Source organism: Callospermophilus lateralis, chromosome 7, assembly GCF_048772815.1.
Source record: "Callospermophilus lateralis isolate mCalLat2 chromosome 7, mCalLat2.hap1, whole genome shotgun sequence".
Taxonomy (NCBI): domain Eukaryota; kingdom Metazoa; phylum Chordata; class Mammalia; order Rodentia; family Sciuridae; genus Callospermophilus; species Callospermophilus lateralis.
Window position 1 is genome coordinate 73,314,101 of NC_135311.1, and position 20,186 is coordinate 73,334,286.

Here is a 20,186-nt window from a genome sequence, read left to right on the forward strand (position 1 = left end):
AATTTAAAGTGTAATTTATTCCTGTTTACAGATAGCATTATGTTAAGCTGCTTTTCTGTATGGGTTTTTTTTTTTTTTAATATGTCATTGACCTATACTTCCTGAGATATTCTTTGGGGATTAATTTTAGTAAATTAATAAATTATGGACAAAAATTATTTGGAAAACTTAAGGTCTTTCCCATGGCTAACTTTTAGAAATATGCACAGTGCATAGTATTTGCTCATATGAATTTTTTGAATTATGCTTATTCTTTCTACTTTTTTATGTCGAGAATTATACTTTGTGAGCATTTATGATAAAATGCTTTCTTTACAGACAGGAGACAATTTACCAAGCATGTTATTACAGAATCTGACTGATAATGAAAGTGAAAATATTGTAAGTTTTTTTTCATTTTGTATTTTTGTTTTGCTTGTTTGCTACTTGACTTTATAAAATTAGCAATAGTAAATTGTGAAATTTCTAACTCTTACATTATTTTTGCTGAAGAATCTTAAGAAGAAGGTACTTGAAAAGGAGGCCTATATCCAAGAACTTTCTTGTTTGTTTCAGAATGAAAAGGTAAGCAAATTTTGAGCTTTTTATCTTAATTCATCATATTTTCTTAATATTGTCGCATTTTTTTATTTCTTCCCATCCTGATTCCATATTCTCAGAAATTGTGCAAGAAGTGCTTTTTGACAGTTCAGATTATTAGATTATTTAATATACTTTACAAGATTTATGTATCAAGTACACCATTTTAAGTTTTTGTTTGTTTGTTTGTTTGTTAGGGTTTTATTGTATTTCAGTAAGGTTACTTGGCATAAATCACTACAAATTAGGGACTCATGATTTAGAATTTTGGAATTCAAATTAAGGAATTTTGGTATGAATAGTAGCATTTTAGATATACCTATAATTTTACTTATAAGGACAGATGGAAATATTTAAAAAGATAATTATTAGGAGACATCAAATTAAATGTGGGAAGAAAACTCCTGATTTTACATGAAATATAATGAGGCAGCAGTTTATGTAAAGCAGGACTTTGCTTTTTATCAGCTTTTTAGAGTGTTTTCATTTGTGGTAAAATTAAAGGTATTGGGGATTATAGCAAATAATGTTTTTGTTTGTTCTTTTTTCTCTGTTATAGGAAAATACTTTGAAAGCAAACCGTTTATCTCAGGCAGTTAAACTAGTACATGAACGACTACAGCTCCAGATTCATAAAAGGGAAGCAGAGAATGATAAGTTGAAAGAATACATGAAGGTTATAAATTACTTAACTATTTTTTAAATTTAAGAGATAAAATTAATAAAAACTATAAAATCTATTCCTTAGTTATGAAACATAATGATTATAAAAGAATTCAATTTCAGTGTTGCCGTGGGAAATCCATATTGAAGGTAAATCCTGATCATAAGATTCCTAGACCTTCTGACTTGGATCCAAATCTCAATATGAAAATGCCGTTTCTTTCTAATACCTGTCTAGGAAGGATTTGTAGAAATTTAACTACTTTCAAAATCTTTCTCAAGATACAGTTAACTTATGTTTATTGTAGAAATTATGTAAAGTGTGGAAAAGATAAAGGAAAAAATATAAACAACTTTAAACCACCAAAACCAATGTTAATTTTTTGGTGTATATTATTCCAGTCTTTTTTTATATCTCTACATGTGTACATACATATTCTCACACATATTTAATAAGCAGTCATTACATTTTTTTTATTAATTATAATAATTTTAAAATTAGTTAATCTAGCTTTAATATTCAGATAATTGGGTAATTTTCTTGTTATATAACCTTGTAAAATTAAAATTAAAGGGAATTTTTGTTTTAATTGTTCTGTTTGAATCACAATCACTTTGAGATAATTATTTCAAGTTGTCATCATGTATCACAACCTAACTCGATCTATTGTCATTGTTTTTGACAAAGGAAAGGAATAGTGGTCCCATCTCTGCAGAAGTATACAGACCCAAACTCCACCGAACATGAGTACTTCTAGTTAGAAGTCTGATTGCATTTAGGCTCCTGACTCATACCAGATGTCTGCAACTGTGCAGCACATATTTCAGAACTGTGCTCTGGCCTTTAAAAGTTTTTTCTTTAATGAGAAAAAGCTTTTGCCCTTCAAGAGGACATTGAGAATGTTTATGGAAGATGTAAATTTTGTTGCTTGTTTCCCCTTGCTTGCTTTTTTAAGCACCTTCTCCCTAGAGATCCTTGTGTCCTTTGCATTGGTATCCTAGGACACTGCAGATGAGGTGGATTTGGTATTGCAGTGCTCTGTTTGGTAAACACAAGAGAATAATTGTGAGTTAGTATGTCAGGTAGTTATCTGTGCCAATTTATGTCACACAACTTTTAATTATATGCTCAAATGGTGGTTGGAAAGTTTTTTTAAAAATATTTCATTTAAAAATGAAATATTAAATTATTTTTAAAGTTAAGCTTAACAAACATTTTTTATATCCATAATTTGGAAAAAGAACAGAAGGCTAAAATCCAGAGATTTTGCCATAACATTCTCCTAATACTTTGAGTTCACATTCATTTTCAAAAACACTACTGTTAAGAAATGATTATAAGAAGTTTCCTTAGGATATTGATTTTTCTACTTGCTTATCATACTTATTCTTTGGAATTTAAAGCATTAAGTAATCAGTGACAAGAATTTAGTTCTTTGATTTTAGGCTTAACATTTTGTTCTGTTTTACTTTTTAAGAGAATACAATGAATTTAGGTTGGAATAATCCTTGTTTTTTACTCTTCTTGAGTCTGTTTGTTGTATTTCTCCAAGAACTCTCCCAAAGATACTTTAAACCACTTTTTCCATCTAAATATTTGTAATTTGGCAACTACCATTGAGATATTTTTATATTTTATATTTTTAGAAGATATAGAGAATAATTATATAATAGGCATCAGTATATAGCTTTTGAACTATGTGTTCATTTGGCAAATGACTGAGTTGTTATTTTTGAAATTGTAAAAATAATAGTTTTATTATACTCCTTTATAATGCTTAAGTGTGAGATTTGGCAAAACTAGTGAGAAAATATGCTTGCAGCCACTTCAATTTCACTTTTTATGTGTAAACATTTTTTCCCTTGTGTAGCAACTCTTCATGGTGTGTGACTGACACCCTGTGGCTTTTTAGAGGAATGGCAATTGTATTTTCTGTGGATGTTCCTTTCTCTTTCCATGGACTTGCTGTTCTGCTCTTCCTTGTTTTTACCCAGCTATTACAATGTTTCACGGGATTTGTTGTTGTTGTTGTTGTTTTAGGTATGTTTTTGAAAACAATTCAACAACATGTTGCCGCATCTTTTAGTTTCCCAAATCTCTCTCCACAGGGGTCAAATCTAAAGATGTACTTCTTAATTTCTATTTTAAGTGAAAGTTAAGAAGCATAGTTTTTATTGATCATAAAGTTGAAAAGCCCTATCTTTTACTGTGACTCCTCTGAATTTTTTTAATTAGAATAATTGTCTGAGAAATGGGAGAGATTAAAATCCAAGTTATCTAATAAATCCACATTGTTTTTGATGTTGCCTAGCTTTCAAACTGTAAAAGCATTAAAATCCTAAGTGTTTACATTCTCATATACTTAACACTCAAAAACTTTAAATACAATATCTTAAAACTTTTGAAATAAAAAAACAAAAGTTGTTACTCTGGATAAGATCTTTCTTCCACCTAGGCTATTATTCTGTCTCATTTTACCAAAAGATGTCAAAGAGATGGTCAAGCCTGTTAACACTCAGTGGGAGAAGCCAGCCTTCCAATACCTTTTTACCTTTACTGACATTATGGATCTGATAGTCAGTAATTTATCTAAACATGTCTGGTCTTAAAATCAGTCATTACTTTCATAAATTTACAACTCTTTGAGTAAAACAGTAATTTCATTGTCCTTAATGTAGCTCTTTCTAGTGGCATGCCTCCTTATTCCAGCAAATTGAAATTTTGTAAATAAGTCTATGTTTATCTCATCTGTACCCTTCATAGATTTCCATCATATCTTCTTTACACTTTTATCTTTCAAACTGAAGAATATCATTATATTTGGGAAGCTACCACTTTCCTTTGAGCTTTGCATACCTATTATTTAAATCATTTCCAGCTCAATTATGCTTTCTAAAACTAGTTTCTAAAACTGGTACTTTGTGTCATGTTCTAGATGTGAACTAAAAAAGTGTCCTAGTTAATCATAGTTTAGTCTCTTTAATAATGTTATTAATTTTCCATAGGCTTAAATAGTCAAAATTTGCATTACTTAACTGGTTATAAAGAAGCATTAGTACAGTCTCCTTTCTTCACACTGTTTTCCTGTTTTGTAAATCTTATGATTAGTTGTTTTGATAAAATATATGTGGAAGATAATATATGTGTTTTTATAATGTTCATATGAACATTAGAGTTCTGAAATAATTTAATTGTTGCTAATACTTTTTTTAGGACTTAGAAATCAAGATAGCTAAATGGAACTTGCAACTCAAAACAAATAAGGATGAGACTACAGCAGTGAAAGAAGCAAGTAGGCAAAAAACTATAGCTCTAAAAAAGGCTTCTAAAATTTACAAACAAAGGCTTAATCATTTTACAGGAGATATTGAACACCTTACTTCTCAGATTAGAGATCAGGTAAGCATACTTTTTTTTTACATAGATTTATGTACTTAATTTATGTTGTTAATGCCATGATGTACAATTGTTTTATTCTTCTTTTAACACTACTGACAAATAGGAAAATCTTTACTTATCCTACTTGCTTTAATCTTTTATTCTGAAAGATTACATAAAATATCCAAATTTGCCTATTGGATTATATCAGCATTTCTTTGGGGACTTTACTTACAGGAATTGTTAAGTGTATCCTACACACATGCACATAAAGCTTCTGTAGCCCACTCAGGGTAAGGCTTCACACATGTTTCCCTTTGGAAAGTTACAGTGAACATTACTGTACTAAAGGCCTTGAGAAGGCGTTCAGAAACACAGTGTACTGTGGTTATTGAACTAAGAGTTTCCCACATTTATATAACCACAGAACTCTTCTTTTGCCACAAAGCAACTCTTGGAACTGGTTCTGAGAAATATCAGTTTGGGGAAGTGCTGATTTATGTTATTAGACCATATGATTTTATTCAGTAATTTACTTCATTTCATCTCTGTAATGCATTTAAAACCATATGCTGACGTAAACACACCATGTGAAAGATATCTTTGTGTATAGTACAGAGTAGAAAAGTGGCCTTAACACTTTGTTGTTTTTCACAAATTGTTACATTTATTCAATTACCAACTAATTAAATTTTTTTCTTATTAATGCACCACTAGTATCTCACCTCTGAAGAACTTAAGTTAGAATTATTAGAGGCTTTTAGAAATGAAAACAGACCTATATAAACGCTTCTTCAAATTAACAATATTTTATAAGTTCATGTTAACATTTTAAAGTCTAATGTTTAAACATATTCATTGGAATTTATCTAGATAGAAGGATTAGAAACAAGGTTTAAAGTCCAGAAGGCTGTAGATCTATTTGATTGCTTGAAGGTATTCTTAAGAGGCAAAAACTAATTGAGTCGTTAACATTCTTGAGGTTTTTCTATTGAAATAGCCTCATGTCTTAGTGTAGAAATGCTCCTCCACTTGTGAACTCTGTGACATTAGATAAGGAACTTAACTTCTCCAAGTTTCAATTTCCTCTATCTGTATAATGATACCGTTTATCTTACATGATAGGGAGGGATACATGAGAAAACATAGGTCAGCATACAGTATACGTTGAGACTACATTTTGCCTTTCTGTCCTCCTTTCTTTTCCTCTAATGCATGGAATTGTTGGAGTTTGTTTGTTTGCTGCTTCCTCAGGCTTTAATGTTCTTTGCCAGCTCGTTATATTTGGTTCTTGTTTTAATCATTCAGGTTACTATATCTTCAGAGATACCTTCCCTGACTATTATAAGTTATCCTACAATAATTACTCATATTACTTTATATTTTTTTTTCATTGCATTTATTGCCATCTCATTTTTTGGTGGTTGTCTCCTCTTCTCCCACCTCGTCTTTCTTTTTTCTGTTTTCCTCTATTAGAATATAAGTCCCAGATAGTATGAGCTTGTTTATCACAGTGCCCTGAGAGTACCATTATTTAAAATGTATCCCTTTAAGTCCAAAACATGAAGAGTTTAGCAACAGGAACTAAATAATCATTTAATAAGATGTCATCACACATTCATACAGTGCCTAAAATGTACCAGGTAGCACAGAGAAATCAAGGAGAGTGACGATTTGGAAGGGCTTGTGGTTTATGGTTGATAGAAAGTCACTAGTTACCCAGTTCAGAAGCAATTTCAATGCAGTAGAAGGAGGAGTGGAAGGGCTTTTGCTGTGTGTCTGCGTGTTTATAAGAGCAGATGAAAGAAGAAAGGAGGATTTTGAAAGTGCTGGGAAGAACTGATCCTACATTTAGTACTTAGAGACTAGAATATTAAAAGTCTTGTAACTCTGCATACAGAAGAATTACCCATTTCCTTTTTTGAAAATTACACAGGACTTAACTTGTTTCTAGTGGTTGAGATATGTGCCATTTCTTTAAAGCAAAGAACAAAGGTAGGCCATCTCAAAAAGTTCTCTAAAAAGATAACTTCATCATTAACTGGTTTAGGAATGTCACACTAATTAAGTATCATATCACACACAAGTTATAGGTCTCAATTATGTATGTAATATATAAATTTCTTTTTATAAGTAAAATTTTAAATATCTAATTTATAATATTACATGGTATCACACTTTATAATATATATTATAACTAACTTATACTTATGTTTAATTTCATTTTACACAAAATATGAAAATAGAATACTGTTTTTTTTCCACATACCAGAAATATTACCATGAAAAATATGGACAAACAATAACTTGCACATAATAGATGTTCATAATGCTTTTTCAGTGAATAGATGAATGAGGAAAGAATAGAAGGAAGCATCCATATTTTAACTGTTGGCATCATTGTTTCTGGGTCTTCTGATTTATAATTACTGACACTTGTACTCTAGTGATGTTTTTCTGTGGAATGTAGACAAGGGTAGAGTGGCTACAGCTCTTTGGGTGAATTAGTGAGAACTGTTCAACAGTTATTTATTTAGTGTTTGCTTTCTTCCAGGCACTCTCAAAATCATAGGCCTACCACAATGAACAAAACAGACAAAAATCCCTACCTCAGGAAGCTCATATTCAAAATGGATTAGCCACCACTGCCACTTGCATCCCTTTGCTGACAGTAGCAGAACACTGGTTTAAAACATGACCAAGAGGGATGATGTCTAAAAACAGTGTGACATTATTATAACAAAGATAAATAAGCTGTATTATTAAATGCTATGGAGTTGTAGAATTGGGAATAGTTTCTATGTACACCATCTAGATGCTTATTTAGTTGTTTGCATCTTATGCATATGGAATGCAAAATGAAAAGTATAATAAGTAAAAAGGAAATTACCTTTGTAATTACAAATTATTGGTTAAAAATAGTTGCATTAACATCCTTTAAAAAGTTAAGTTGGAACTGCCATCAATAAAAGATAGTAATATAGATACTTTTTTAAAAGTTTACTTTAAAATTTTATGGTATTCAAAATTATACACTAAAATTTTCAACAATAAAAGTTTCACACTTTATTGGAAGATTGTTTCACACTTTTATTGGAAGATATATATAGGACTCTTAACAAAATACTTTTAAAATACGAGATGAGTATTTTATGTATTTTTTTAGGAAGCCAAGTTGTCTGAAACGGTTTCAGCTTCTAATGCCTGGAAAAATCATTATGAGAAAATTGTAATAGAAAAAACTGAATTGGAAGTTCAGATCGAAACAATGAAAAAGTAAGAAAAGAATTTAGAATCTTTTTACTGTTTAGTATGCAGCATTTTACTTTCTTTTTGAGTTGTTGATTCTTTGATGTTTCTGTATTTCATTTAGTAAAGGTGTTAGCAACATGATTTATTTTTGTTATAATTCTGTAGTTTTCTTACTGTACAAAAAAAAATGATCACTCATCATAAAAAGTGCATTGGTGTCCCAGTTTTATAATTTTGAACTTCATATTTATTAACTTCATATTAATTAGTACTTCATATTTGAGTATGTGATATTATTTTTAGTAAATGTTAATACTATTTTTTCTTAAAAGGAAATATTTTTCAAATAAGAATGTGTAAAAATATATAACAAACTTTATAACACACAAATGCTCTGAAAATCCTAAAATTATTCCTTAATTAAAGTGACTTAAATGCATAACAGAAAATTGATGACTAAACAGTCATACATTTTATGCTTTGAAATTTACTACTGATAAACTAACAATAACAAACCCTTAAATTTTTTTTTTACTATTTTTGTTTTCTATGTGTTCTGTTCATTTTTATCATTGAAAACTAACACATATAATTTGCTTCTGAAGATGGGTTGTCATTGTCTTTCTTGATCCTTTCTTTCAACTTATCCCTAAAAGAGTATGTGCTTATGTACATATATACAAATGAGAGAAACAGATATGTATAACTGTGAATGATAGTTTACACATTTTATTGACTAACAGAGAGATTGTTGTATAATTTTTTATTGGCATCATCAATGGATAGTTGATTCTAATCAAAGTAACTCTGGTAACCTAGTAACTTCCAGATTTCCTCCCTTGCTGAGTTCTGTTAACTTTTTTGTGTATTTCCTGTTTGAAACAGTGCATCCTGGGTGTCTGTATGTGTGCATATACATGTGTATATAAATATATATGCACATATATTTATATACATTTCAGAAACACACTTAAGATATGTTACTTGAATGAAAACTTTTATAACTTTTATAAAATATATTATTGATTTTATAAAGGCAAATCACTAATCTTTTGGAAGACCTGAAGAAAATGGAAGTCCATGGAAAAAATTCATGTGAAGATATTCTTAGAAAACTTCACTCAATGGAACATGAAAGTGAAACTCTGAGTCTTGAAAACAAGGAATTGAAGGTACTAAGTGTGTGTCTGTCTGTTGTGTATTATGTAATGACAACTTCACTTAGTCGAAGTAACTTGAAGATTCTGCATGTTTGTTGCTCTGGCTCTTAGAGTATTGCAGTAGACAACTGCTAAATCTGTCGTGTGTGTGTGTGTGTGTGTGTGTGTATGCATATGCTATATCCACATGTTGAGATCCACAGCCGAAGGGGCCCCAGCAAACTTTCAGACTGCCAGCTGATGATTGGCTCTTAAATCTTGCAATAATCTCCATTTACCAGATTTCTTTTTGATGACAAAAATGGGAGTATTATGGGGAGATACCGAAGGTTGTATATGTCCTTCCGCTAATTGTTGTTTGACCAGATCATGGGCTGCTTTTATCTTTTCTTTAGTCAGGGGCCACTGAGGAACCCATACTGGTCTTCCTGATTTCCAAGTAATTTTTATTGTCTCAGTGGCCCTTTCTGAAAATCCAACCCATGTCTGTCTGTTCCTTGATCTATTTGTATTGGTGCTGCTATACCTTGTTCTTGTTTTTCTAATCTTTTTCCTTTCCTAAAACCTTGTCTAGTCATAATAGTGGGTGCATTTTGGTTGATGTTATTTGTTAATGTCAAACCTAATTGATTTAGGACATCTCGTCCCCATAAATTTATAGGAAGATGATCCAATACATATGGCTGTATAGTTCCTTCACATCCTTCAGGATCCTTCCAATCTAATACCATTGCACTTCTATGGGGATTAGTCGCCACTCCTAGGCCTCGAAGCGTTTGAGTGTCTTGTTGTAATGGCCAGTGTTTTGGCCATTCTTGACGAGAGATGATGCTAAGGTCTGCACCTGTATCCAGTAGCCCATTAAATTCATGTCCTTGAATATTTAGTTTTAGCATGGGGCGAGAATCTAAATTTAAAGACAGCATAGGCCAATCTACACCTGTGGAGCCTAATCCCTTGGAACCTCTTTCTATAGCACAACTGGAAAATTTATCATGTAGGCTTGGTATTATTAGTAACTGTGCTATTCTATCTCCTGGTGAAATTACTGATATACCCTTTGGAGAACTGGCTATAATTTTTATTTCACCTTCATAATCGGAATCAATTACCCCAGGACTTATCATAAGTCCTTTTAGAGTAGAAGAGCTGCATCCCAATAATAAGCCTACTGTTCCTTTGGGAAGAGGTCCAATCATCAGCTGGCAGTCTGAAAGGGCAGGGAAACAGCTCAATGAGCATCTCCAATGAGCATCACCACAGAGGAGCCAATCAGCTAGATGTTGCTGGGGCCGCTGTGAGCCAATCATCAGCTGGCAGTCTGAAAGTTTGCTGGGGCCCCTTCGGCTGTGGCTCTCAACATCCACACACATTTGTATATGTATCTATATATAATTGTTTATAGTTACATACACAGATACATGTTTAAATTGTATTCAGCAGTGTAACATAAAGCTTATGAAGTTGAATAACTATCTCTTTGCCTCAGCTTTAGGAAAATTTATTTAGTCTCTAGTTTTAGCAATAAAGTGAATCATCCAAAATTACGTTAATGTGTAAGACTATTGCTAAGTGTCATGGTTACATTAGAATATAATCTCAAGCCTGGTCTGTTTGAAACCAGAAAGTATGTTCTTGGCTTCTTTATAATCAGAAAGAATTTTCCAACTGAGTCAAATCCAAGGGGTAATTGGTTTGTATTTGTACCAGAGAAGAGAAGGGGAAGAAATTTTTGTACTTTCCTGAGAAATAAGAAGTTGAGTTCTCAGTCACCAAGAGATGCATGTAACCAGATGCTGGCACTATGAATTTCAGTTTCATAATACTACTTTTGGAGGACAGAAAATAATCATTTTGAACAATGAAATAAAGTTTGTGTGTATAGGATAAATAATATATTAGCATAATATCCAACACAAGTACATTCTAGAGAGACTTGTTTTTCTGTGTTTATAACAGTGTAATTTTATTATAGCATTTAAGATTACCTAATAGATATAGCAATATAGATTTATTTTGTGTATTAAGATGTATATTATAATTTATGTGGTACTTGGAGAGGAAAAGATTTTTAATGTTAAAAGAGAAGTAGTACTAAGACCGTTTTTTGTGTGTGTGGTACTAGGGATTGAAACTAGGGGCACTCTACCACCAGCCCTTTTTATTTTTATTTTGAGAGCAGGTCTTTCTGGAACTTGTTCCTCCTGCCTCAGCCTCTCAAGTCACTGGAATTACAGGTTTGTGCCACGGTGCCTTCCAAACTTACATTTTTAAAGAGCTAAGTGATTTTTTTTTCATTATAAATGTATTCATTTCTTTTTCTTAGAAAAAAATATATGATTGACTGTTTAGAATTATGTAAATATTACATAAAAATGCAATTGACTGATTTTATGAATTTGTTTATGAGAAAATATATAGAAGATTTAAAAATTATCACCAAAGAAAATTGCTTTAATAAAATGATGGTATTTCATGCTTTAAGTTTCATAATTGTTATTTTAAAAGATTATTTCCAGAAGGGATTTGGATACAAATCAAATATCTTTTACTCTTTCTAAATTTTCTTTCTTCATATCTCTAAAACATCATGTACTGGAGAGAGAATTTAATCCATTGTAGATTTTGGCATATTTTTCTAGGGCCAATCTATTTTTTAGGTACTGTAGTATATAGTAATTAAAGGTTACTTACTGTGTATGACAGAAAGGTGACTGTACCCAGGCCAGAAAGATCCTTTCCCTATGTTGGTTTATAATATTGATCTTTCCTCACCTTGATTTTCAGTCTCCTTTAAGTCAGTGGTCAAGGTCAGGCTCATAAAGCTCAAGGCCATTTTGTTCCAAGTAGAGAGATTCAATTTTTTTGAAGGAAGACTTGAGCTTGACAGTGTAACAGCCTGTGGTCTTTTGGGAAAGAATGGAGGAAGTGTTAGGAATCTAGCTGATACATGTGACAGGAAGTAGCAAGGTTCTGCTTTTTTCATCTTTAGCTTATTTAGTAATATCATTATTTTGGCTACATTTGGTAAAGAAAGATTTTTTAAAATCAGAGTTATAACTCACATAAGTACTTAACTTTTTTTTTAATAGCAGTGACATTCAGAATTAGTAAGTTCTCTAAACAGAATTTTTCTCTCAGAAAATTCTGTAAGTTCATTGTTTTAGGTAGTATGGATTTCTTATTTTCTTTATAAAAGAAATTCAGTTATTTAGTGCATAGCTCTACTCTTCATTATTTAGTATTATCTTTTGAGGGAAGAATGCATATTCATTATAGCAAACTTGGAAACTATGGAAATACAGAAGGAAAAGAACAAAATAACTATTGATTCCATATATCCTGAAGATAATCACATTTTGTAAAATTTGTTTTTATTCCATAGTTGTCACTAAATATGTCTTGCTTTGTTCAATTTAAAATGGAAAATATATTACAGAAGAGTAATATATTTACACTTAATATTAAGTATAAACTTAATACTAAGCATCCTTTGTAATTGCTTTGTGATATATATTCCCTTTGTGATATGTATTCCCCTAAATCACATTTACATTATTCTCAATTTTTTAACTTTTACAAACAATGCTCTGATTCTTTTTTTTGTATATAAAGGTTTTGTTGTTGTTGTATTTTCTTTAGCTTATATTCCCACATGTGGGATTACTGGGTCAAGGGATATAAACATTTGTAAAGATAGCTTTGCCACATTTTTTCCTCAAAAAATTAGATCACTAACAATGTTATTAATTCTCTATACTTTATCAGCACTAGAAATAAAACCTGTTGTTTATAACTTTCACTAATTTGAGAGATAAAAATGATATCAGTGGTTTTAATTTGCAGTTCTTCGAGAAGCTAGTTTTAAATCTCTAAACAGTTACAATTTGGGGCTCTTCTGGTGGTTATCTGTATATCTCTAAACCATACACCATAAGTATTTTGTTTTATCAAATTTAGTCACTTATATTGACTTTCTAATTAGTAGGGCACTAACAAAAATGACTAAATACTCAGACAACTTAAAAAAGACATGTTAAATTCCTCATATAAAAACAGTAAATACTTACTTAGGAAAGTCAGGTTAGATTCATTCCACTGTCTTTCCTATTCCTATCCCCACTCCCTTACTGTCATTCCCCTTTGTCTAATCCACAGAACTTCTGTTCTCCTACCCCTTTTTTGTATGTTAGCATCCATGTATCAGAACATTTAACCTTTAGTTTGGGGGGATTGACTTATTTTACTTTATTATTATTATTTTTTTAATAAAGGTGGGTTGATAGAAGAATTTTTTAAAAAGATTGTTTAAAAAAAGATTGTTAGGGACACAAAATTCTTAACATAAGGGCAAAATGCAATAAACACTTCCAGGACAGGGTTTATAACCACAGAAGGAAGAGGAAGAACCTGGGGCATATTGGCTTTATGTACAGTGCATCTCTAGGTGTGTGTGCATGTTTAATTGCGTTTGTGCATTTTAATTCAGCACATGTTTTTTTTTTTTTGATGTTGCAGACTATTATAAGCTGGAAAAAAATGCAATAGAACAAAAGTGACTTATTTTGTCACACTGGCATCATTCCTCTGCTTTCCAGTGGGGCGGGGGGAGGGGGGCTTCACTGGACAGATGTGAAACACAAAACAGATTACATGCATTGACTTCCTGTTTAGTAAGGGTACTGATGTCTACTTTTCCCTTCATCTTTTTTCTCTTTTCACCTCCCAGTTTCTTTTTATGTTGCCAGTACTGTTAATCTTGACAATTTGTCCTGTATTCTTAAGTTCTCTTTGTATGGATTAATTCTAAACACAGACAACAATGAATACGTAATTGTTCTTTAATTACACTGTCAAATAATCTTTACAGTTTTTTTCTTTTCCGGCTTTTTAATTTTTCCTGGAATTTCCAAATGTCTGCTTGTTGTGCTCTTTGCCCTTATCATAGCCTTGTTTTTTCCTGAAACTCTCATCATGTTTCTGTTCTCTGAAGAACCTGTTTTCCCTTGACTCTTCTACTTGAGTCCCTCTGTCTTCCTGTTTTGATGCTCATGGGTTGGTCTCCAGGCCTGCTGCCCAGAAGCTGTGCTGGACTTTGGCTGCTATTATGGTTCTGCTGTTTCCTGGATCTGATGTTGTCTTTCTTGTTATTCCTCATTTTTTTCAGAAATATACCTTTTTAAAACTTTCCTTTAAGAAAAGGGAAGTAAACATAAAGTTTTTACATGTCTAAAAAATGCCTTTATTCTGTCCTCATTTTGGTCAATAATTTCAGCTATAGAATCCTAAAGGGAGATGAATTTTTACTCAAAGCTTTGATGGCTTTGCTTTTTTATCTTCTAGAGTTGCTGGTGGAGAAAATCTGTTGACAGTCTGATTCTTTCTTTGGTAGTGACATTTTTAATTGAAGTTTTTTTTAAAAATCCCTTTATCCTTGATGTTTTGGAATTTCAAACACATTTTCTAGGTATGTTGTCTTCTTGTCCACATTGCCAAGTACTTTATTGATCTTGTACATACAAAGATTAACATCCTTTTGCTTTGGAAAATTCTTGTATTATTTGATTGGTAATACCCTTCCCCCTTTCCATCTTTTTGAGTCTCTATTACTAGATGTACTGCTGATAGTACTGATGATTTGTTGTTCCTACTGGATCAGTACTGTTTCTACATCTCTGGTTTTTGTTTAATGTTTTAGGAGATTTCCTTGATTTTTATCTTTCTTACAAAATTTTAATTTCCAAGTTTTCTTTTTTTTTTTTCCAAATGGGGTAGTCTTTTCGAGTTGCCCAGGCTTTGGCAACATGCCTTGTGCCTCAGCTTCTAGTATCTAGGACTGTAGGTGAGTACCATCGCTCAAGAATGTCTTTTTAGTGTTCTTTGAGTGTTCTTATCATCAAATATTTGAAAATACTTATGAGAATAGTTTTTTTCACTTTCCCAATTTGTTTTTTCTTCTGGATCATGTATTTTTCTTTTTAACTAAAAAATTATTGAGATAAGAAATGAAACTTTAAAAAAAAAGAAATGAAACTTTTTTTAATTGGGGTCTTTTTTTTTCATATTGCTCTCTTTATTCAAATATCTGGTGACACTTAAGAATTTATAAATGAGACGATAGAAAAACTAATGAGAAAATAGACAATTAAAAGCCAAACTGAATATGTGGTTAGTCTTTGTTCCTTGACAGTATACTACTTTACTTTCTCACTGTTGAGGAACTAGCGGTTTCCCTGGTAGCCCTAAAATAATGCTATAACCATAGGCATCTTTACTCTGGGTCACCAACACCATTCTTCTGTTCTGGTTCTCCTCAGAAAGGTAACTCAGTTTCTTTAGAGAAGAACCTTCATTGTTTTTATTTCTTCAGAGGTAAAGGCCTCCTTGTAGGCATTCCTCCTTGAGTATGGCAGAGAGGTATTAGTGGTAGTAGTGGTTATCATTCTCTTCCCAAACTTTGAATTAATCCTTTTAACACACATTCCACTCTTGCCCTCAGCACTGTGCCTCTCTAGATTATACAGGTACATGAGCTTCCTCCTTAGCTGTATTCTTTCCTGCTTCATTAATCTGTCAACAGTTTTCCAGAAGTGTCAAAAATATTTTTTTGTTTCATGGCTCATGGTCCATTCTTTTTAAGTGGATTTGTAAACATTATTATTTCTATATTAGCTTTTTCTTGGGAAGGAAGGGAAATAAACAAATGTGGTCTCTAAAAGAAGACTCTTTAATTCTATTTAATCTAGGGTGTACTCTCTGATAAAGCACATTAATAATCTTTACCCAGTAAGATCACATAGCTAGTTTAGTGGAATAGTAGGGATTAGAATTTGGATGAAGGAAGGAAGAAAAATACTGCACACAACCTTGCTGATATTTTATAATTTCAAACTTGATTTCTCTCATCTTCTAAATTACATGAACTTTGCTAGAATATATGGAAACTTCAGTAAACAAAATACATGAACACCTCTAGGAAAGAATCTTTTGTATTTCAGCAAGTCTTATATTTGCTAAGATTCAATCAACTTCACTGTCTCTAACAGAAAACCAAATAAAGTGGTTTAAATAAAGTGGGAGTATATGTTTGTTAAGTAAAGAAGTCCATACTTGACAGTTCAGAGTTGATATGTCATTGGAGATCTTAACTTCTTTTTAACTCTGTTGTGCCATCCCAGGACTGTGACTTTTATCTTCATAATTCAAATGGCTTCTAGAACTCCAACCAACTCCAACTTGTAGACAAGTTTCAAGCAGCAGGATGGACAGGATTAAAAAAAAAAAAAAAAAAAAAAAAAAGAATTACCTCTGAAAGTCTTATATGACTTGACTTTTTAACTTATTTAGATACATGACCCTTTCCTTTAAAGCTTAGATCAAATGCCACTTCCTTCTGAAGTCTTCCTAGTGAGGATGAATCTGTCCTTATAAACTACCATTTTTTGTGTGCACAGGTGCTCAAGGAAGGTGTAGCATAGCCTCAGTGCTCAATCAATATTTGTTGAATGTACTTAAGTTGCTTTATCCTTATTATTGTTTATTATATCCTTCCAAGGGAAAGGACTAGGAGGAAATTTTGTTAATTATAAATCTGTTTTAATCACATGATAATGAAATTAATTTTAAATTAGTAGTTATTGAGTTCAAGTTTATTTAGGCATATTCTGTTAATAATTCAGAAACACGTATTTTTAATGTATTATTCTTGAGATTTTTGTTTAGAGAGAATGTCTAGGAATGTTTGACATATAATAGAAAATTGCCTAGATGTTTAATTTTATTTGTTTAATTGTTATTCTTAATTACATCTATAAGATGTTTAATTGTTATTCTTAATTACTTGAGAATAGTTTTAGATTTTAAAATTTTAAACAAGAAGCTTACTGATATTTCTGCAGTGGTCTACCGATCTCCTCTGTTAAAAACAACCAAAGTTTATTTGCAGGGGTTATAAAGTTTTATTTGTTCATTATATATAGTTGGAAAAATAGAATGGCACAAAAGGAAAAAAATTAAAAACACTTGTGATTTCACAAGTGAAAAACAACTGAAGTTAATATTTTGGCGTATATCATTTTGTATATTGTTTATATAACTTTTGGTGATATAATTTTTCACTATTATAAATAAAAATGTAGTTTCTTTGGCTTTTTTGCACACCTGTTTTCTTAGAATAAATTTTGAGAAATGAAATTATATGGTCAAAATAGAAGACCACTCTGGTTATATGTTTCCAAATTGCATCATAAATATATCTACAATTGGCAAAAGAATCCCTATACTTTTTCCAGTTGTAGGCAATTAAAAGTACTAATTTTAAAATGAATCTCTTCAAATTTGTTAATCTCATTTAGTAGTTATTAGGTAATGTCAGTCTTGTAACCTTAAATACCATCCAAATGCTGGGAGTTCTCCAATTTATACCTCTAGCCTAGAACTTGCCTTGGAATTCCACACATAAATTCTGTTGCCTATTTGTCATTTCCATTTGGATATTTCATAGATGTCTCAAAGTTATCATGTCCAAAATGAAAATCTTTGCTATTTCCCCATATCATTCATTCTGTGGTTTTCCTTATCTCAATCCTTTCTTTCTTTATCTCATCTTTCTCTCATACCATATTTCCAGTCTATCAGCAAATCTTCAGATATATCCAGTATTTGGTCACTTCTCACTAGCACCAGTGTCTTTACCTTAAGTCAAGCCACCATTATCATCATTACCATGACATCCTGACCATTCTCCCTGCTTCTGCCCTGGGCTCTGCAGGCAGCATTCAATGTAGCAGTTGTCAGACCATGCCACTGTTGTGCTCAGACACTTTCCCTAATGGTATCTCGGTTTATAGAGCAAGCAACTACATGATATCACCATCTGGCTTTCAAATACCTCTCTAATCCCATCTCCTTCCACTCTCATGTTTTCAAAGATAATTGTGTAATTCACATCCTTAAAAGATCGCAGTGCTTCTCTTCGGAACAAAGGGCAGGCGTACTTACTGCCTACTATGATATTTGGGTTTTCCAAACTCAGGTTTGTTGTCCAGTAATACATTCCACAGCATATGCAGTTGTTATCTGGCCATCTTTGTTTTGCCCTGTGGGATCTGGGGCTCAATAAACTGATAAAAATGCTGACAGTCTTGCCACTTTTATTGCTATGAATAATAAAGTCCTCTCTCTGTGATTAGGAGTCTTGTGTCTTCTGCTAGCATCCATGAAACTGTGATAGGCTAATGGTAGGTAATCTTTCATGGAGAATAAAATCTCAGATCTTTACAATTCTTCATAACTTATTTTGATTTTATGCTCAGTAGGGTTGTTACCATTCTAAAAATCAAATACATTTTTGCCTGAATCTTGAGGAAAATGTTTAAATTGGGGTTTTTAAAAATATGCTTAATCTTCAACTCACTTGATGCTTCTTTAGTGTTGGGCTGAGGCAGGTAGTTAACATGTTTTGTTCCTAATAATCATCTCATTTATTTACGGACCTATGTTATCATATTGATTTAAAAATTCAACTTTATTTATCATATCAAAATTAGTGTAATTTTTGTATATTTTTCTTTTTCACTGTCCTCTGTATTCTTATATTAATAATATATCAATAATTTTAGTTCTTTACACATTTTAATATTTAATAAGCATTGACATTATCCACTTAGTATTCCCGTCGAAATTGTACTGGTGGGCTGGAATTGTGGCTCAGTGATACAGCACTTGCTTAGCATGTGTGAGGCACTGGGTTCAATTCTCAGCACCACATATAAGTAAATAAATGAAATAAAGGTCTATGAACAACTTTTAAAAAATTGTACTGTTATTTCCCATTTATCTTCCATGTAAATTTTAATTAATTTTGTCATATCCCCCCCAACTGTTATACTTTTGAAATTATAAAGTGTTACATTAATTTAAAAAGAACTATCTTGTCAAAATTATTCCTGTCTTTTTGTCAATAAATTTTTAAGAAGTTTTAAAAAATATGTGACCCATGCAAGTCTTATTAAATTTTTTCATAAATATTAGTCACTAACTTTTCAAAATTCCTAAATTTTGGATGGCAATCTATATAATAAAAATAATTATTTTATTAATTTTGTTGATAAATGAAGTATTTTTTAATAACTTTTAATTTTCTGTAACACTGGAGTATAAATGTATTCTAATAGCTTATAAAGTCTATTATATATTCCTTCTAGGGTACACTTGCTGCTTTGGAGGACAAGGTTGTTTCTGTTGAAGAGGAGCTCTTAGAATTACAAGAACTAGAAAACCAACAGAAAACCCTTATTGAAGTGTATAAAACTCAGGTGACCACTGCATCTAGTTTCAAATTTGTTAAAATTAGTAGACAATTTAGAACACTATATTTTATTTGTGATCTAAATAAACAGAAATGAAGAGGTGGGGCTATTATTTTGTGATATATTATATACCCCAAATGTTTCTTAAGGTCCCAAATACTTTTATAGATGGATGATTTGCTAATACCTAATTCAAACACTGCCTGTGGGTATATTGGATATTCCTAAAAGTAAATATAAAATTAATTCATAGGCAGAATGTGAATTTTTTTTTTTTATTTTTTAGTTATGAGTGAACACAATGTCTTTATTTTACTTTATGTAGTACTGAGGATTGAACCCAGTACCTCATGCATGCTAGGCAAGCGTCTACCTCTGAGCCACAACCCAGCCCAATAATGTGAATTTTAATGTATAATCTTATTAATCTTGATTATATTTGGTTTCTCATATATTTAATGTTATCAACTTACAATAATGATGCCCTTCTAGGGTCATTAATGTCCAACATTTCATCTTTCCTAATAAAAGTATAATTCAGATTTATTCATGTGAAAGACCTTGAAAAGAGCTTATGACAATGTATGTGAAATAAAGCACATATTTAATAGTAATTTGTAGAAAAGCTTTATGTTTTGGAAATATAGTATTCTGCTTCATGGAAAAAATGAAACTTTTGTAGATTTTTCCAAGATGAATAACAAACTGGTCCAATAAAGATCGTTCTCTCTCTCTCTTTTTTTTTTTTTTTTTTTCTTTTGGTATTAGAGATTAAATCCAGGGGCACTTACGCACTGAGCCACATCCCTATCCTTTTAATTTTTTATTTTGAGACAAGAGTCT

The 20,186-nt window shown here is 31.4% G+C and overlaps 1 protein-coding gene across 10 annotated transcripts in view; it reads left to right on the forward strand.

The window, feature by feature from the left end:
- Odf2l (outer dense fiber of sperm tails 2 like) overlaps positions 1 to 20,186 on the forward strand; it is a 39,734-nt gene that overhangs the window by 9,162 nt on the left and 10,386 nt on the right. For all 10 annotated transcript variants that reach the window (XM_076863626.1, XM_076863627.1, XM_076863629.1 and 7 more), the window contains 7 exons: positions 319 to 381; positions 493 to 564; positions 1,139 to 1,255; positions 4,457 to 4,642; positions 7,788 to 7,897; positions 8,910 to 9,045; positions 19,239 to 19,349. In XM_076863626.1, coding sequence (XP_076719741.1) covers positions 319 to 381; positions 493 to 564; positions 1,139 to 1,255; positions 4,457 to 4,642; positions 7,788 to 7,897; positions 8,910 to 9,045; positions 19,239 to 19,349 — 795 coding nt within the window. The remainder of the gene's footprint in view (positions 1 to 318; positions 382 to 492; positions 565 to 1,138; positions 1,256 to 4,456; positions 4,643 to 7,787; positions 7,898 to 8,909; positions 9,046 to 19,238; positions 19,350 to 20,186) is intronic.